The 19114-nt window shown below is 40.7% G+C and overlaps 1 protein-coding gene across 1 annotated transcript in view; it reads right to left on the reverse strand.

Annotated features, from left to right (window-relative positions):
- The window catches only part of LOC137587503 (partitioning defective 3 homolog), a 295372-nt gene that overhangs the window by 140031 nt on the left and 136227 nt on the right, over positions 1–19114 (reverse strand). The window contains exons 7-12 of the mRNA XM_068303945.1: positions 18523–18606; positions 14929–15054; positions 12509–12736; positions 11406–11593; positions 6463–6602; positions 5822–5950 (exon numbers count right to left, since the gene is read on the reverse strand). Of these exons, the coding sequence (XP_068160046.1) occupies positions 5822–5950; positions 6463–6602; positions 11406–11593; positions 12509–12736; positions 14929–15054; positions 18523–18606 (895 nt within the window). The remainder of the gene's footprint in view (positions 1–5821; positions 5951–6462; positions 6603–11405; positions 11594–12508; positions 12737–14928; positions 15055–18522; positions 18607–19114) is intronic.

The following is a 19114-nucleotide window of genomic DNA, read 5'->3' on the forward strand; positions in this document are numbered from 1 at the left end:
CCAGATCTGCAGCTCCAATTTCTTACTCCCAAAAAAGCTTTTCCTGTAATTTGACTTTACCTGTGTTCCAACTATATTTTCAGAGCAAATTTACAGACTAAGGGTCGGCCATTTCTAGACGTTTTGCAATAGCAGAGCCAATTTGCTGATTACATCCAATTACATTCCAGCAGCTGGTCTGTTTTTAAGTTATATCATTGAGTATGAAGGGGAATCCATTATCATAGACGTGTGAATTCCGGCAAAGAGGACAGAGAACTTTAAATTATCTTCTCTGTCTGGAAGAAATGACTCACCTCTTTGAGTTGTTTGCCAAATTTCACAAAGATAAAGTATCTGTCTCAGTAACCTACTGTTACATGAATAAATGTCCTAAAAGACAAACCAGAAAAAAAAAAAAAATCATTTTTAGTACTCCATTGGCATAAGTTGCACAAATCACGGCATCATTGAGGTAAAAAAAGAAGCTTTACCGCGACAGACATCTAATTATATTAATAATATTAATGTTGTCCCCCTTTTAGCAAGACTTGTATTACTGCATAGCTCATAGCAGTGTTTATCACCACTTCAGTAATTTAACACGAAAGGTTTATCATCTCCTAAATACTGACTGTGGAAAAGTCGTCAGTGGTGCTGCTTCTTGTCTGCAAGTCGACAAAGTAATAGTGAATGTACGGTAAAAATACAGAGAACCTGAATGCTTTAAAGACATTCAGGTTTTGATTTTTTGATTTTCTATTTGAAAAAATATTTATAATGAAAAGAAAATCAAAGCAAGTATCATAATGGTAGGCCGCACAAATTTTAGAATGTTTAAACACAGAAAAAAAAAAAAAATGATTTCGCCCCAAAAATGTAAACCGTGACAGATATGCAGACGTTGTGGTTCCATTTATTTTTACTTATTTATTTATCCTAAATGTCCAAGAATGTGAAGAGCAACAAAGTAAAATCCAGTGTTGTGTGGTGAATGACGGGATCAGGAAGACTGAGCTTGGCTCCAACTCAACAAATCTGTTCATCATTTAGTTGCCTCCTAAGACAGGGGATGGCATTCTGTTTTGCCCCGTATCAATTCATTTCTCCCTCTACCGATTCGGTAAATGAATCTCGGCAGTAGGGAAATCAATACAGCTTCATAAGTCTGTTCCTGTCTTCCAACTTTAACCTTAATGTGCTGCAAACCAACAAAAACCAGCTGTGCAGCACTGGAAAACGAACAGCGATAGAATCTGCTGTGGATAATTGTGGATGAATGTTGATAATTTGATTTGGAGGAGAGCAAAGAAAGCAAAAAAAAAAAAAAAAAAACCAGAGCGAGCTTGGAGAGATACCTGATACAGCTCAGAAAAGCAGCGCTTTTATTTGTCTGTATATAATGATTTCAGAGACCTAAATAAATAGGATTATTTCAGCTAAAACAATATTGAAAAGGAGTGGTTCTGAATACTCCAGTTACAGCCCACCGGTTAAAACATGGCAGGGATCATTTTAAGTCAGTCCTCTAGGATTGGCCCTCGTGAAACAGGTCATTAGTCTGGCATAACTGACACCGGGGCTGTCATACATTTGTCTGCTGTGTCCCCTGCATTTGAATGCACCATAAATTCTTCGGTTACATCAATCAGATGCTGTAATTAATTGTGTAATTAATATCCTCGTCGCTTGGCAGATATAGCTACTAATGGATCAGTGACAAGTGTGATATGATCGTAAAGAGGGGATTTTAATGTACTGTTTAATTGCTCTTATGTGGGCCACAGTGTTGTAATAGAGGCTTCACAAGCCCATTTGTTCTGCACAGTCTATAGAAGTAAAACATGCTGCTCATCCCGGGTCATGAAATAATGTAAGGGTGAGATTGGGTGATGTTATCATGGCATATGTTACTAATAAAAAGTCTTCTTTTTTTTAAAATTTGTTAAAAAAATGTTCAGATCTACTGCGCAGACACAAGTGTGTTTGTGTGAGAGTCGATACAACAGTTATGCCGATGCGGCGCTACCAGCAGCTTGATTCACTTACACTGTAGTGTTACGAATGAATCAAAATGATCTATCATTAGCAGGCCTGCACTTTACGTCCTATAAGTCATTCTTAATGTAATAGACGACTTGTCAGAGATTGTATTTCTCTGGCTACGTCTTGTTGTGTCTGTTGTAAAGTTATTGGCACTAAAAAACAGGTGAATTAATACAGATCCCTGTCATAGGCAGCAGGATATGGATCGACGTGGGTAAGAAGAGGAAGAACTGCTGTCACTGCTTGGTGGAAAGTGAAAAATGGAAGATTATGAGGTGAATACAGGGAAAAACTTTTCACTACTTTATTTAATAGTGGAATATGCAGGTAGAAGGCACAGCATAGCTTGGAGCAGTAAGCACAAGCTGTGCTGCATGCTGGGAGTAAATGTCAAAATAACATCAACTGGATATGAGTGGGCGTTATTTAAGGGTGTGCATAAGTTCCCCTTACTGAGTCACTTCTTATATTCATACATATATTCTGGGACTTGTATGCCTCACATTAGCCTTTCCGTCTACTCATAACGGCTCCTACTGATAATACAAGTCATGAATTAACCTCCAAATCCATAGGGGGCAGAAACTCTCACTTTCTCCCTTTTGTCTTCTCAAACCACTGATTCCAACTCCCAGAGCTGTCAAGTGAAGGAACAGAGCAGCATAAAGTGACTTTGTTCATGGAGCCATTGATCGGCCCTGCATAGCCCAAGTTGAGCTTTCACAGAGACCTCGCTACGTGTCTCTACTCGTCTGTCCTTCTTGAAGAGTGTTCAACAGCAATGCAATAGAGGACCAGAGAGAAGGAAGTATCTCTACAAGCGCTTTTGTGGAAAAATTAATTATTATAGATTGTGGGAATTTTAAGAAGGGGAAAAATGTAGGAAAGGGCAGGCTTGTTAGAGACAAGTTCAGCTTTTGGTAAAGGTTAAAGTTGGTCTTCTCATCTAAAATAACATAATATATCCGTCTGAAATAAACTTTTGATAGAAAGAAGTAGGCAGACAGACAAAGACGGGGGTAATCACAGAGACAACACCCTAGTCCTCTCTGCTGCTATTTAACCTTTTCTTCACCCATCAAGTACATATTTATTGAAAGCTATCGAGCGTTGCTGCTCCTGCTTCTGAAAGCATGTCAAAATACACCCCAACCGTGGTAATTAAAGATGCAATACAAACACGCCGGGAGGGTAAATTAATTCCTCTGGGGGTGAGCGCGGAGCAGACTGGCATACAATGAAACATCCACACAAAAGGAAACATGGAAGGATTTTCAGGACTGACATTAAACATCAGCTCGCAAATGTCAGCTACACAAAAAATATATTTTCTATATTCATCCGTGTGTGTGTGTGTGTGTGTGTGTGTGTGTGTGTGTGTGTGTGTGTGTGTAGGTGTGCGTGCGTGTGTAGCAGGCTTTACTTCTTTGACAGATGGGTTTCAGGCACGTCAGTCAAACAACGATTTAAAACATCACATTGTCATTGAAGGAATTGCATGAATGACGACACATAAATCCCCGTTCATGTGTGTGTATGTGTGTGTGTGTGTGTGTTTATTTGTGGAGGGTATTATATGCATGCTCTTACACAATCGCTCAACCAACCAAAGTTTGTGACAGAGGAGGTGTTTACCTTCCATACGTTTTTTTTCCTCCATACTTTGTTTGTAATAACTGTCCTCGCCAAAGCTTCGGCCTCCTTGTCTCATTTTTTATGAACATACTCATAAGCATTATTGATGTTTGTGAAAGCATTGATGGGGACTGATAGTGTGTAAGAGAGTAAGAGAATAAGAAGCAGTGAGGGAGGAATCAGTAAAATGTTCATCGTGAGCAGAAAGCAATGAAATATTAAGTATCAGCTTCTTGCAGCACGTGGACAATGAGAAAAGAAGCAGAGCAAAGAAAGATAGATTACTGGACAGCGTCTACGTTGAGCGATCTCTAATTGGCGGATGCCTGAAGCCATAACAAACCCCAGCCATCCGACTTACACATAACATCACTCCTGTGAGTGACAGGCCAGGGGCAGTTGTGCATTTTTTTTTACCGCTCCTCACAGCATCATTCAGCCACTGTCACTAGTGCTGACACCAGTTTGATGCATCCCTCCAGTTCCAGTCGAAGGCCCAGCCCTATTCCACCTTTAAAATCTAAGCCCTTGCTTTCCAGTCCAATGAAACTTTTCCCCTCAAAACAGAGGTCTGAGGAACGGTAGTAAGATTTTTTTTTTTTTAATCTGGGAATCAGTAGATTAATTAGGTAATGTTCAAGATTATTTTGGCCATTTACGAACTAATCAAACAGTAAGTTCACTCACTGTTTATTGTCGTACGTAAAAACAACGACAAATAGTGATTTTTCTACAGTGTATATTAGAATGGTTGCTTGTGATGATTTATTATATTTATGCACTTCTTTTACTGTAACGGTCGCCATCTCTGCTTTATGGTGCCTCTTTTTGCAAAACATTCTGAGGTTGTTCTTCTATTTCTCTGTTTTGAGTCTGCATTTTAACACACTTCTATTGGGGAGCGATATCACCGTCACCTCTCCATCCCCTGAAGAAAAGGGACAAACCTAATCCCATTATCACTTCATGAATGTGAAAATTACATTAAAGCTGTGGACCAATGAATGTAGAGCTACTTGCAAGGTGCACAGAAAAAGCACGTTAGCAGAGTAAAACGTTGACAGGGACATATAGATCCTATGGCGGGGTTAACAGCCCGTCTGCCAGGCAGAGTATTACAGGTAGGAGTTCAGTTCTGCCATCAGCAGATCCTGGATAGCCGAGGTGCTGTGACATCCCAGCCTGCTGTCAGAGAAACGGAGAGCAGACTGGAGGAGGGCAGCAGCCTCGCCATCTGTTGCACGACAGGCAAAGTCACCCTGCATGTAGACTGTGTCTGAGTGTGAGAGCCTGTTTGTGTGTGAGTCCAAAGTTGTACCACATTTGTGTCTGCTCACACATATCATTTGTCTGAGGATGCCTCTACCAGCCAGTGTGTGTGTTTGTGTGAGTATGTGTGTGTATGTAGGTTTGGCTGTGTGCCTTAGCCTCCTCAAACACCTGGGGAACCATGCATGTACGCGTTCCTGCGGGTCCTGCAGCTTACAATTAGGTCTGGAATTTAAAATCCCCTTAAAATTCAAATGACTTCATGTTTCATATTCTTATGAGTGGTTAGGAAAATTTACAGCACCGTAAATCCTTATAAAAGACAATTAACGGATGTAACACTGAAAAAAGAAATTAGACCATAAACAGGAGCATAAAATGTGACAGAGCAGCAACAGCATGACGGAGTGAAGTTGATGGGATGAATGACCGGTTCAAGGCCCATTAGTGCAGTCACCAGAACAAATCCACATGTTTCATACATTTAGTGACCTTTTCCACATCCACCAGTGAATCCAAAGTGAGACTATTGAAGTCATAGAGAGAGATTCTAACCCCGATCATCCATGTTGTCAGGATGGAGTCTATTAAGTTCTATTAAATCTACACATCAAGCAGGAGCAAGCAAAGTCTGTTCAGATTTTGAAGAGAATTCCCACAGTTTTGATTCCATCCAATTATTTAGCTCATCATTTTAATTAAACAAAGCAAAGTTATTCCAAGATGCTGCTATTTTTTTAAGTGATATTCTTATTTCTGAGGAGAAACCAGGAGAAAAAAAATAAAACAGTAACTCTAATTGTAATTCACTTCATCATTACAGTTGGTAATCATGGTAACTATTTCAGTCTAACTCTTAATGGTGAGGGTGAGGAGCTGAGTGGGTACTGACCACCTCTCTGGGCAGAAGGGAGTCCTCTTGGCGAACAACCACCAGATTGACCGGCCCACCCATGGGCGTGGTCCGGAGCAGGGCCACCACCTCCTCCTGGCTCTCACCATTCAAGTCTACTCCATTAACCTTCACAAAGAGACACACACACACACACAAACACACACACACACACACACACATATACACACACATAAAATCATATGAATTCTTGTGGAAATAAATGTACTCTAAAAGAATAAAATTCAGAGCACTCTTTATCAAGGACAAACTCCGGCCTTCAAATAACCTTTAATCATCTGAACCTCTGAGCCAGCTGGAACTGGATTTTAACATGGGTTACCCCCCCCCCCCCACACACACACACACACACACACACACACAAAATGAACACTAGCTGATTTTTGTGTCAGCCTGATTGAACTATAATCAAAATATTGTTCCATCTAATCACTTTTACTCAGCAATTCAAAGCTGGAGCCAAACTGTTATAGCGGCTGGGAAGATGCTGCATCTACCTTCAATGAAATCACAGTAAGATTGGATTTTGGAACAAAAGCAGAAGAGAAAGAGTAATTAGTCTCTAAATTAACTCTGAGATGTCACTGGCTGAACAATTTGTTGTTTCATAGTCGCCCCACCTCCAGCAGCCTGTCTCCAGCTTTCAATCGGCCATCATGGATGGCCGCCCCTCGAGGAAGGATGTTTTTGACATAAATGGGAGCGCTGCCACCAACTGGGACGTCTCTGGATGTGATGCTGAACCCAAGACCCTCTGGACCTATGAAAAAAAAAAGAAAGAAAAGGAATGTATGGAGTGAGATTCTATACGGATGTTATTCTCCTGCCTACTCATCATTCACGGGTCGCAATATCAATCCTTGGCGTTTCAGTGTTTTGCTCAAGGACGCTTTATTCAGTGAGTTTTGCCAGAAAGGGTGCATGAACCTGGGCAGTAAAACTGAAAGACTGTCATCATACGTGCTCTCTAGCTGAGCTGCTGTAGGAATACAACAGTATTATTACTGATTTATAACTCTGTGGGAGATTTATTGCTCTGAGCAGCCAGAAGTAAATAATGTGCATGTCTTTATGTTTGGTAAAGTGTTCCAGCTCTTCAATATGAATTCATAAATGTCAATAACGAAAGATTTGTTTATTCGGGTAAACATAATGACATCAATCTCTTTGGCTTTCGTTTCAAAAAAGTTAAAAAGTTGAAGCGGTTACAGGCACTTTGGCTTTATTAGTTTGAGTATTTTAGAATAGTTTCCACATAAATATGCATTTTAGTGAAAATATTTCTATTCCTGTCGCTCACATTTTAAATTAAAGGCATGCAGTGGCAGAAAGGCAGAAGGAAACCTAAACTCGTGATCCAAACTATGAAGTGTTTGTATTGTGACTCTTAGAAACAGGCCAGACTGTTGAAACCATTTCTTAAAGATCCTTTTCATTAAACGTCGCTGTAACATGAGTCACCATTATGCAGGGATCAAATTATGGTTTTCCACCATGTCCTAAGCCTCCTATAGTTACGACAAACACACTCACTTCCATCCTGACATTTTTCATTGGTTTACCATCAGGGTGTGTCTCCCTCAGTTTTTTGATGAGGTAAAAATGAAAATGTGTTCTTCATTTTAAATTTAGGGCTCAATCCTATGAACCAAAATTGAGTGTTTATGATATGTGCATGTGGACTGTAAATTCACTCTTGCGAGTTCTGGTTGGATTAAAGACCAGCTTTGGACCAGAATAAACAGAGAAAAGTGAATGATTATGGATTTCAGAACGCGTCAAAATGCATTCAATGGACTCTTAAATTGTAAAAATGCTGTTGTCTACATGATCCGTGCACCAAGTGCCAGATGTTTTAACCAAAAAACCTTCAGACTTTTTGGTGCAGAAAGTACATATCAGGTCCAGGTCAGCCTTGTCCTATATATAGATACATCCAAGATGGCACTGAAATGAAGCGATCACAATGTGCTAGTAAAAAAAAATGTTTCTTTACTGGTGCATTTTGGCATTGAGCAGTTAGGCTAAATCCAACAGCTGAAACTGAAAGATGAAAAAAGATATCAGTTGCACAAAGCCATTTGCTTCAGTTTTAAGGTTGACCTTTAAGGTTTGAGTGAGTATGAATTACTAGTGAGGAGGAAATAGGCAAATACAATAACGGATAAATAACAGGATCTCAGGCCTGACCTTTTCCACTTACCAAACCTGAATTTGTCAAATAAAAACAAGAAATGCTTTCAAATGTCATCTTGGAAAAGAAGGTAAATCAAATAAATTATTTTGTTAGGTTATTCCTTGACAGAATATTTAAAAATAAGATTGCCACATAATACTATTAGATGAGTTATTAAGAATGTTGTTCAGGAGACAGGTACTGTCTTGTATAACCGAGCCAGTGGTGCTTCAAGCAGTCAGGACGGAAAATTGTGTTACGTGGTTTCAGAGGCTTTTCTAATGGTAACAACAGTGATTAGTATTCAAGTCAAAGTAGCTGCTCATTTCACAGAGCTGCCAGCACCTCTGATGGTTCATCATGACCTACTTTTACCCAGTATGTCTCTCTAGCAGTGTGTCGAACTGTCTGTCATCTCATTGACAGTGATGGTGTTGATGAACAAGAAACACAAAGAGGGAGAAGCGCTGATCGGAACTTTTCCATAGCTTCTGCACACAAACAAACTTGCAGAAAAGGTGATGAGGAGGTTTCTTATAAAGTCAAAAAGTTGAGCTGTTCAGAATAATGATGTGCTATGATCTCCCCCATCCATGCAGCATAAGAACTAAGCAGACGGAAATAGCTGCTGTCGTTTGAGTTGGATGTTGAATCTGCAGAGTTTGCCTTTGTGAATTCCAACTTTTAATACAAGGTCACATTTCTGCCATAACTTCCAGCTCTCTTCTCAGTATAGTTGCTTAACTCCAAATGAAACAGAGATTTGATTTCTCACCAAAATATCAAATTTGTCAGTATTTATTCTAAAACCTCTGATTTAATGTACATCCCTTGCACCAGTTTCCACACCCACCATGCCAGTCACTCTCATTTGGCCCACACACTACCTAATGAGCACGATCAAACTCCGGGCCAACGGTAAGATCCCGTCATTTAATGATCTCCAAACAGGCAATTAGGAGAATGCAGCTCTAACAGGCCTGCAGTAATTAACAACTGACATCTTTATTTTAGGTAACAGAAGACTAGGATAAAAGTAATTGTATCCCTTTCTGGATTAGTTGGGATCCTGGATCCAATAATCCAATTAAAACAGCAAACAAGAAGAGAGGCTAAGGCACATCAAAATGACTTAATGGCATGCCCATATCCTTTTCGTCTTCAGTATTTGATTACGGCACTCTTGTTAATTTGCCATGCAAAATCTGCTCCTGCGACTTAGAGCCCCTTAGAACATATCATAGCAATTGCATCGAGTCACCACCAGAACTACTGAAGCCTTTCTAAAAGTGCATTAGTCGTGATAAAATCTGATGATATCAACTGGAACGGAGAAAATGGATTTCAGAGGAACACTTTCCTTGACTCCGTTGGACTTCGATGCTCAATTTCCAGCTCAACAACATTTGGATAATTTGTCTCCATTAAAAGTTTGCAAACATCTTGAAGTTTACAAGCAAGTATCTGATAAGCTCCATTGAAATCATGACTAATAAACTGAGAAACTAATTTTGTCACTTGTGAACTTAACAGCTTTGAGAGTTACAAGCGTTGAATCACAACGTAAATGGCTGTATCCCCATCACTCCATGTTCTTGGTGAAGACGTAACATCTCCCCAGCTGGGTCTGACTAAAATGGGAGGCTTTTGAGGACAAAAAAACATCTTCATGACTTTACAAACAACAAAACATAGCTTGCTTGCGCTGCAGCTTTAGACTGTGTTAGAACTCAGAAACTCAGGTGGCCAGACCTTTGCCAGCCACATTAGAGCACTTTATGACTGCGTTTCCCCTGAGTGACTTACATTTAGCTTGCGCTGCTGCCCTCAGTTGCTGTACTATTCTCAGAAGCTTGCTGATATGGCCTCAATGCCAGTTTTTAACAAAACATCTGCTCCCTCCAAAAGAAAAAAAGGGAGAAAAGAGTAGGCGTTAAGTACATAACTGCAGTCCTGGTTCATTTCCCAACCAAATGGTGGCCATTACATATCAAGGTAGTGAGGTTATGAAAAAGATATGGAGTCTGGCAGTGAACACATCAGAATAGTTGGTTAAGATGTGCAGTTGCTGCAGGATGAAAGACAAGCCTGTCAGATGACCATGTTGATGTAGTGATGTTTCAAAAGCAGTAGATATGTATCTGCTTTTGGCTTGTGCGGTAAAGCAAAGCCTAAAGACAAGCAGAGACATTTAGCTACGTCTTGAATGGTTCTGAAGAATCCCTCTTAACCTATTGTATGCTGAGTATAAAATAAATGCAAACAGATGATGGACCAGCCCTTTGTTCCCTGTTTCCTAATTTGGAGTAAGGAGAGGTGACAGAGGGGAACATGGAGATGAAGGGGGTACTAGGGGTAGAGAGACAGATTGATGTACCTGCACCTGTTCTCTTTTGAAGGATGAACTCATTAATGAATGTCACCAACTGACTTGCGATGGGGCAGCGGTAGCTCAGTCCACGGGGACATGGATTGGGAAACGGGGGAGGAGGGGGGTGGTCGACCATGTAGCTGTCCATCACTTCACCATCTCTCGTTCCATACTTGATGTCTACAGGCCCAATATGTGTGTGTATGTGTCTGTTTTGGTAAAACTAGATTTAAAAAAGAATATCCCCACTGAAGAGATTAATAAAAAAATAAAGATAATAAAAGATCTTTGATTCTGGGAAAAACAACATTTGAAACGAACAGCAGTATGTCCTGGGCTCAAGGACTGTTATGACCCATTTATGGTTGACCTTATGTATACAAACTGAGACAGAAGGAGCCTTTTTTAAGTGCTCTGTTGATTTTGTACAATTTGTACATTTTTTCACAAGACAAACAAAAAATAGCAATACCGTCAGATATATTCAAAGGTACAGTCGTCAATATGAAGACATAAAGATCGTAAGTGAAATATTGAAAATATCTCTTGGATGTTCAAGTCTCAGTGTCTCAACAATCCACCACAGGCTAAATTGTTGATTCGACTTCTTCTTGTAATTGCTAGGTTCTTAGTTGCTAGTACTGTATTATAAAAAATTTTTGCAACTTCATTGCCCACTAGTGGATGTAACTTTATCAACGTTAAGACACAAGGATGTGGGTAATGGTAGACATACTGATTCAAACGGATACATCTATTTCTGCTTGTAAATAAGATGAGGTTAGATGATATTTTTTTCTGTCTCAGGGGAAGAAATTCGTCAATGGATGTAAATGACCCTTAAGTGCATCAATGCAATAATTCGTTTTTGTTCTCACACTTAACTGAACCTTCCTCCTGTTTGCCCATCTCTTCTAATCTCTGCTCTCTAAAATGTAGATGGGAAGAAGGAATTTTAAGGTCAAGAAAACCTCTTTGCACCATCACTAAAAAAGCATTTGCCAGTTCTTTCTTACCTTTTTTCAACTGGATGTTGAATCTGCGTCCTTTGTTCTTTTGGTAGGTGCTGATGGATTGGCTTGTGCTTATCCTGCGCTGCAACGAGGGGGAGGGGGCCGAAGAGGTCCTGGTAACCAAGGAGTGGGGTAATGTGGCGTACCGTCGATTTGGCTCCGGGGTACTTCCTGACAGGGAGCCCTGGTAGCTGCAGAGAATGGCATTAAATATATTAAAAATATATTAAAAAGTTTAATGACTTCTGCATTTCTAACATGTTGCTCAGGCATTTAACTATCTTTGTTAGGTTTGATAACTATTTAGAAATATTAGTGGCAGGGAATGACATGTTGGCCTGAACATGCCAACTCCATGCATTGATTCGTTGATGAAAATGCTCTTATCCTATATTTTAACAAGTAGTTTTTGGGATCAAGGTCATTACTTGAAACTTCCAATATTGTAGTCTACAGATAGGATTTTTCTGTTCCTTTTCTCTCTCCTCAGTGCAATCTCTTTTCTTCCTCTATTCTTTGAATGAAATAGCAAATCGTAATTTGCATTAGGTATATATTTACTTACACATCCATCACTTGTCACACTGCTGTAAAGTTAGGTAAGACACACCGTAATGATAATGTGTGTCTCTATGAAGGTGGGAACATTGACTAAATGTACTACAGACAATGGATAAAGGATTTATGAATTTATATAATTGAAATTAATACCATAAATCTGTAGGCATGAAACCATATGATAAACACCCACGTGTTTTATGTTCTGGAGCGATGCCAAAGGCATTACAGATATTAATAGAAACGATGGACAGAAAAAATGGGCTTTTAACAAGATGATAAGTGATGCAGACTTTTAGATTACAGGTAGAAATTATTAAATGTCTCTCTCTCTTTTTATTGTGCAGCTTTTACACTTTCAAAGTGAATATATTATGTACAATAAATATAATGTGCACCAACATGAACCTTAGTCATACTGACTGGACTGAAAGGAAAGTTTTATTTCACAATATGTGTTTCCCACTTACTTTATTCTAGGCAGCCTGTCTTAACATCCCTTTAACAGCAACATGTTAGCTGTACAGGGTAGTAAACATGGAACATACATGTGGTTGAGGCCTGGTTGTGGTCTGGATCTGGATGTCGGTCCTCCCACGAGACTCAATCTGTCCCCTGATTGCAGAGAGTCTTGGCTGAAGCGAACTCTGTTGGGCTGGGACGGACTGAGCTCGCTTTGAGCAGACAGCAGCTCGTACCTCCTCTTCATGGCTGCAGGGATCACGTGGAAGAGGATGTCTGAGCATCGCATCGCCTGCCTGAAAATGTCCTGGGCTCTGGAGGTGATACGGGGAGAGGGGTCAGACAGATGGAAAATGAGTGAGGTCCAAAACATGATAAAAGATACACATACAATAATGGAATATCACAGCATGAAAGATGTAGAAGGATAAGGAAGGCTTTATTGTACTGTGTGCTGAGCGATGATAGGAAGTTGATCAATCTGTGGCCAATCACAGAGCTATTCACTAATGCAACAGAGGAGAAAAATTACATTATCTATAATTACTAGCATCGTGGCGTCAGGCACCAGGAGCGAGATAAGCATGATGAAACAATGATTGGGCATCAAATATTGTGTTTCCTATATTATTTCAGTAAAACACATTTTATGGGACTATCTCTAGACCACAGTATGTCTGTGTGAGTGGACAAGAGCTGCCTCAACAATCAGAGGGCTGACGATGCATCGTGAATCGAGGAAGTTGTTTCAGACAACACAGCCCACAGTAAGCTGATACACACTTCAATTCTTATACACAATATCAAAAAAAAAAAAAATCTCACACACAAAAAACTCATGCAAGGTTTGGGACCAAATAAGCCACAGAAGAGCTCAACATCATTTCCAAACGCAAAATCGTTCTGTCTGGATTTAGTGGTGACACTTAGCATATAGATAGACTGCCCGGGAGAGAGCAGCTCTGCAGCATGTGGGACTAGAGGCAGAGTGGATGTCTGGACCCCTACAATCTCACCTCCTGCTCCCAGACCTTTATTACCATGCTGGTAATGCCATGCCGATTCCACCCATTTGACAACTACTGGTTTGTAGACGGTGATTAATTTGAGGTTGGTCACAGAGGGAGGTGTGCACCCTGCACCAAAACACTTCTGCAAGATTTCATCCCTCCCATCCTTCTTCTTATGGTAATTTACAAAAAAATCACTCACGTGTGCACACTGAGGGGCGATGACTGAGAGAGCAAGTGTGTGCACATATACGGGGCCATCACTTCAGTAATCAGCTTCCACGTAGGCATGATTGAATAATAAATCAGCCCATCAATGCATCATTACATTCAGTTAGATTAAATGCCTCAAAATATTTACCCATGCAAAACAATCCAAGGCGATTAGACTATCACTTTAAATTGTTGCTCTGTGTGGTGCACAATCAAGGGGTGGTAGCGGGGTTGCGAGGGGTGGTGGTGGTGGTGGGGTGACATGGGACAAAAGCTTAGCTCCTTCCCCTAATTTTCATGCAGAGTCACAAACAATAAATACATTGGGATGCTGGTGTTGAGTGTGTATCCAGCAAAGAGAAGGAAGGCAAGTACACAACAGAACACAACACCATTGTTTGGCGGATTTGGCTCGTGAGACTCTTTCACACTAGAAAAGACTTGAAATAAACTGGAATGCTTACTAATTACAAAAGCTTTATTTTTTCTCAAAAACAAGAAACCTTTCAAAGAATAATTCTGAAGCCTTCGTTGCATTATCTGCAGTTAGATTACTGTGTTGACATAGTGTGGTAATATAATATTTGTAAAGGTTAAGGAGTGTCTTGCTTAAAATACAGTATACTGAGTATAAATATAAGGAGCTTTAGAATTTAGTATGGAGGAGAGGCAGAACAACCCCCACAAGTGTAGATAATACTTTACGTGGTCAAGTATGTGCAAGAGTTTGCACATTCATAAAATGAGTGAGATAGAAGGGTAGATTTAGGGTAAACAGTGTAAAAGCCCTTAGCTGATATCTTCATTCCACTTTACAAATTAAAGAAGAGCCATGAATCGATAGAAATGAATGGAGGCTAGAAAGTCGACGGATTTGATCGGAGGGTGAGGCTTTGGTGAAAGACTGCGGGTTACTGAGACTTATTACAGGGGGGCCAACAAAGACAGTTATATTTCTGCTTTATTGTGCAGGTGCGTAGGTGTCATGTCAACCTGAAATTTAGACTCCACTTCTTAACAGAAACAGAATTTAATGTCGCCGCACTAAATGTCTGCAGCCGTGCTCTCGCTACGACCCGTAGCACTGAGAGCATCATGCATCAAGATAACACAGGATGTGTCCTGGCTAAGCACTGGAAGGACATTAAAATTAGCCCGGTGCACCTGACAAAAAAAAGGGGGATATAGAAATGTCTTGAAAAGTTACTGAAAGTGCACACTTCATGTGTGGAAAAAGACATTTCATTTATACCCAGGAATAGAAGGATGACTTTGGAGCTTACTGTTCAAAACGGAGGTGGCGAATGTCTTCTAGATTAATTTTGACGATGCAGTCGTTCTCCTTGAAGAGATGCTCCTGTTCCGCTTTGCCTCCGTGTTCCAGACGCTTCACAAGCAAACCCTGAGTCCTGGAAATGATGGCACAGCAGCTCACAGATCAAATACAATTCATATGCGTACTGTTGCAATTTTATACAGGCACATATCAAAGTGATGACCGGCGGGCAACATGGAGCAGGGGTTGTCCCCTTGCATCCAGCGTGGTAATGATAAGGCACAGAAGTGTGGAAAAGAAGGATTGAAAAAGGAAATGAAGTGATATGAAGTTATCATCATCGTCATCAAAAGAATGTAGTTAACCAGAAACAGAATCCGTAGCATCCAAACTTGATAAAGATTAAAGTTAACTTTCCAAACGTAAAGCTTGGACCTGCACTTTTTTTTTTCTTTTTTTTTTTCTGCACGCTAGAGAAGAGCATCCTCGCTGATGAGATTTTAAGCCCCTGTCCAAAACTCTGTCTGCCTTTCTGTGGGCAGCTTTGAGAGAATGACAGGGCAGGGTTTTTTTTTGGTTTTTTTTGCAAAAATCCATCCAAGCGATCATCGCATGGCTTCAGAGGAAACAATACAGCTGCCTTCAATGGAGCTTAAGATGAGAGTCGGCAGTACTGTAATAAATACCCGAGCAGTTTCGCAGCAGTGCCATCTCAGCACTCCTCAAAAAAAAAAAAAAAAAAGGCAACCTTACCTTCAAACAACCCCCCTCTCCCAACCCACCACCCCTCTCTCCCTCCTCTAAATAAATACATCAGTGAGCTCCTTAGGGGCTTTAGTTGGGCCCTGAGGATATTCGCATGCAAAGAGATCTGATGATGCGCTCACACAGCAGAACTACAAACTCCATCGTTCTCTATGGCGCCGGATGCCTGAGGTAGCAGGTAGGCTGACGGAGTGCAAAAATGTCTGGTGTCCTTGCATAAGCTGACAAAAAGTTTTGTCGAAATTAAAATGAAGCACACGACACACTAAACTAATCGAAAGTCAAACAAAAGATTAACAATGAAGTCAACCGTGTAGAAATCAACAGCTTATCGTTCACAACGTGAATTGTGTGCGTTTCATCTCTTTCGGGTATTTTTCCACGGCTTTGCATGTGTGTATATAAACAGCAATTGTGAAGACTGTTCACCGGAGACATCAAGGACAGATCTAAAGACCTCTTTAGCATTTCAACGAAACAGGAAATTGCTCTAATTGGCTGCATAATGTGGACATCCACGCACACGCTGCAAAACTCAACTAAGCTCTTCAATGGGGCTAAATGGTTCGGCATTAAGTTGAAATTAATGATTACAAAAGGTCCTCGCCTCTTTCTTCGTGTCTCAGCCGATGATGCCAGGTCAGCTTAAGCATGTAAAACACAGAGTAATTGCAGGCGGTGTGGAAGTGGACATGATTGTGCTCTATCTCCATAAGTGTTGGCAGATTAATAACAAAGTGTTAAGCACGGAGATTACAGCGTGGACGCACTCCGATGACTCCTGATCTTGTAGCAGACAGGAAACAGTAGATATTGTGGTTGATCCCTGTTCAGTATTCAAGCCTGCAACAAGGAGGATTGGGGATAATGTGGTATCTTTTAGAGATTTGACAAAGATGATGATTTAGTAAAATATAATTATTGTGATGGCTGTAATGCACTGATACCCTATCAGCTCCTCCTTTTCTGACTGAGAGTTTTTCAGATACAGTATATATCAACTCCTTGGAAAAAAAAAAGGGAGAGCAGATGCAAAACTTAAAATGTTTCCTCATCAGGTCTAAGTGAGAGAATTCATGTCCCCAAACATGAGCTGGAGGAGTTTACAGCTAAAGGTCCCCGTTATACTGGAGGAAAACACGAGGCTTGTTAGGTCCCGCTTTTTGTAGGACATAATCAGCGTGGCTCTGCTCCATCTTGTGGCTGAGCCACGGCGATGGGAAATGATTTCAGCGAGGCCACCTGCTCTCAAACTACTGCGTTTAATCAAATAATAATCCAATCAGGACTCATTTCTGCACGGCAATTATGTCCACGGTTTGTTTACAATCGAAAAGTGGTCATGGAAGAAGAAGTTCATTATGGAAGGAATGCATCTACAAGTGTGTGTGTGTGTGTGTGTGTGTGTGTGTGTGTGTGTGTGTGTGCGTGCATATGTATGGTATACTTTGTTTACACCGCATTTAAGGTAGATCAGCCACTCACTGTGTGTAAGAGGAATAAAGACGGTGTGGGAACAGACAAACTCAAATGTGTGTGTGCGTGTGTGTGTGTGTGTGTGTGTGTGAGTGTGTGGACCCAGAGAGAGACACTCTCCACTGAATCCTTGTCTCTCTCCTGCAGCTGTGCAACTCCTGCCCCCCACCCCCCGCCGCTCGGATCTAACCTGATGTCAGTACAGTGAAGCAGTAGAAAACCGGCCGTCGACACTGGACTGCCTGCAGCTTCTCGTCTACTGTCTGCTTTTGCCGGCTGTCTGACCCCTGTGGCCTGGTCTAGACAGTAATGACAGCCTGCTGAGCCTAATGCCTCCTGTCCTCACTCGCTGCACACAGGAAAAAGCCAGGCTGGGCCATTAGCATCAGCCCACCGGCCAGACGCTAAGTCTCATCATGTTTGAAGCTAATTGAAGCCTCTGATAGCTATTAGTGCCGATCTTAGCTGATAGAGAAGAAAATTTACTGGCCATACTGCATCACTGCTGTACCTCACAAGATGAACATTGATCTGGTAGAAATGCAGGGAAGATTAAGGCTAAAAGCATGTCTAATGTTGGATTCGAACTTCATCTGAGAGATATTGCTCAGTGTGGTGTATCACAAATCTTTTTTTTTTTTTTTTTTTTTTATTAGCCAACCAAGGGTGGTCGTTATATGAGGGCAAAGCTAAATATAGTTTCCTGACACTTGCTTATAAACAGCAATGGGATTAGTGTCCGATAGAAATGACACGCAGCAGTCTTCAATAATAGTCGTCCTCTCTCCCTCAAGTGTCATCCCATTTCATCTTCTCACTCCGTCTTTTCACCTCATTCCCCTGCCTCCCTCTCCCAGCGCTGAGTAGTCACATTCACCTTGGTGGTGTGCCAGTGTCGTGCGACAGGGATCTGAGTTCTATACAAGCTTTTAGTCTGATTACATTTGACCACTTCCACTGTCCTTTATTTTTTTTTTTCTGGAGTAACTATAAACTATTTCTCATATTTTTTCCCTGTCATCAACACCACTCATCCTTAAAAAAAAAAAAGGCAAAAGGAGAGATGATACTCATGCATTGGAGGATTTAAGTTAAAGTTAACCAAAGGCAACTTTGATTTGGAAAAGCTACGCAATTAAAAAAAAAAAAAAAAAAAAAAAACTTTCAAATGTGTGCTCAAAATAATAAAAAGATACACTATGTAAAAAAAGGATGTGAATAGGTGAAATCAGTGAAATTATGAGAAAAAAGTAAGAGAAAGCATCAAAGAAAAGGAAGCAGCAAACACAATGGTGGACAAATTACAAGTTATTCCTCTCCAAGATGTACCGACTCTGCATTTTATTTTATTTTATTTTACCTGACATCCTGTGAACTGAAAGGCACTACGTGGATTCCTAGGGGCCCTCCTTCGTTGGACACTTCGACCGGCTTGAGCATGCTTCTGCAGTTTGATGATGAATGAAGACATGAGGACAGGGAGAAGAGAAGGCAAGGGGGAGACATGCATGAATAATAAATAATGGAAATTTCAAGAAAATATATAAAAGCAGGAAGCAAAACATGACATAGTGGAACACGACAAAACATAGATAGGATCTACAGTATATGGGTTGGGGGGGGGTTGGTGGACTTGTTGGCGGACGTTGCGTTGTGTTGTTACAAACTCATCCATTACAAAGTCAGGCTGGTGGACCTCAGGGTCAATTAGAGACCTAAATGGAGACTCCAATTAAGTGATTAAAATCAGACTAGAGTGCTAAAAGAGAACAGATTAATTGAAAAACGTGTGAGGATGGCAGTGGGAGGAGGAGAATGTTAATTTGTGTTGGGGGGTGGTGGTGAATGAAGACCAATGAACACATGTAGCAATTGATGATGATGATGATGATGATGATGATGATGATGATGATGATGATGATGATGATGGAGGAAGGTGTGGTCTTCATTTG

This window comes from Antennarius striatus, chromosome 20, assembly GCF_040054535.1.
Source record: "Antennarius striatus isolate MH-2024 chromosome 20, ASM4005453v1, whole genome shotgun sequence".
Taxonomy (NCBI): Eukaryota; Metazoa; Chordata; class Actinopteri; order Lophiiformes; family Antennariidae; genus Antennarius; species Antennarius striatus.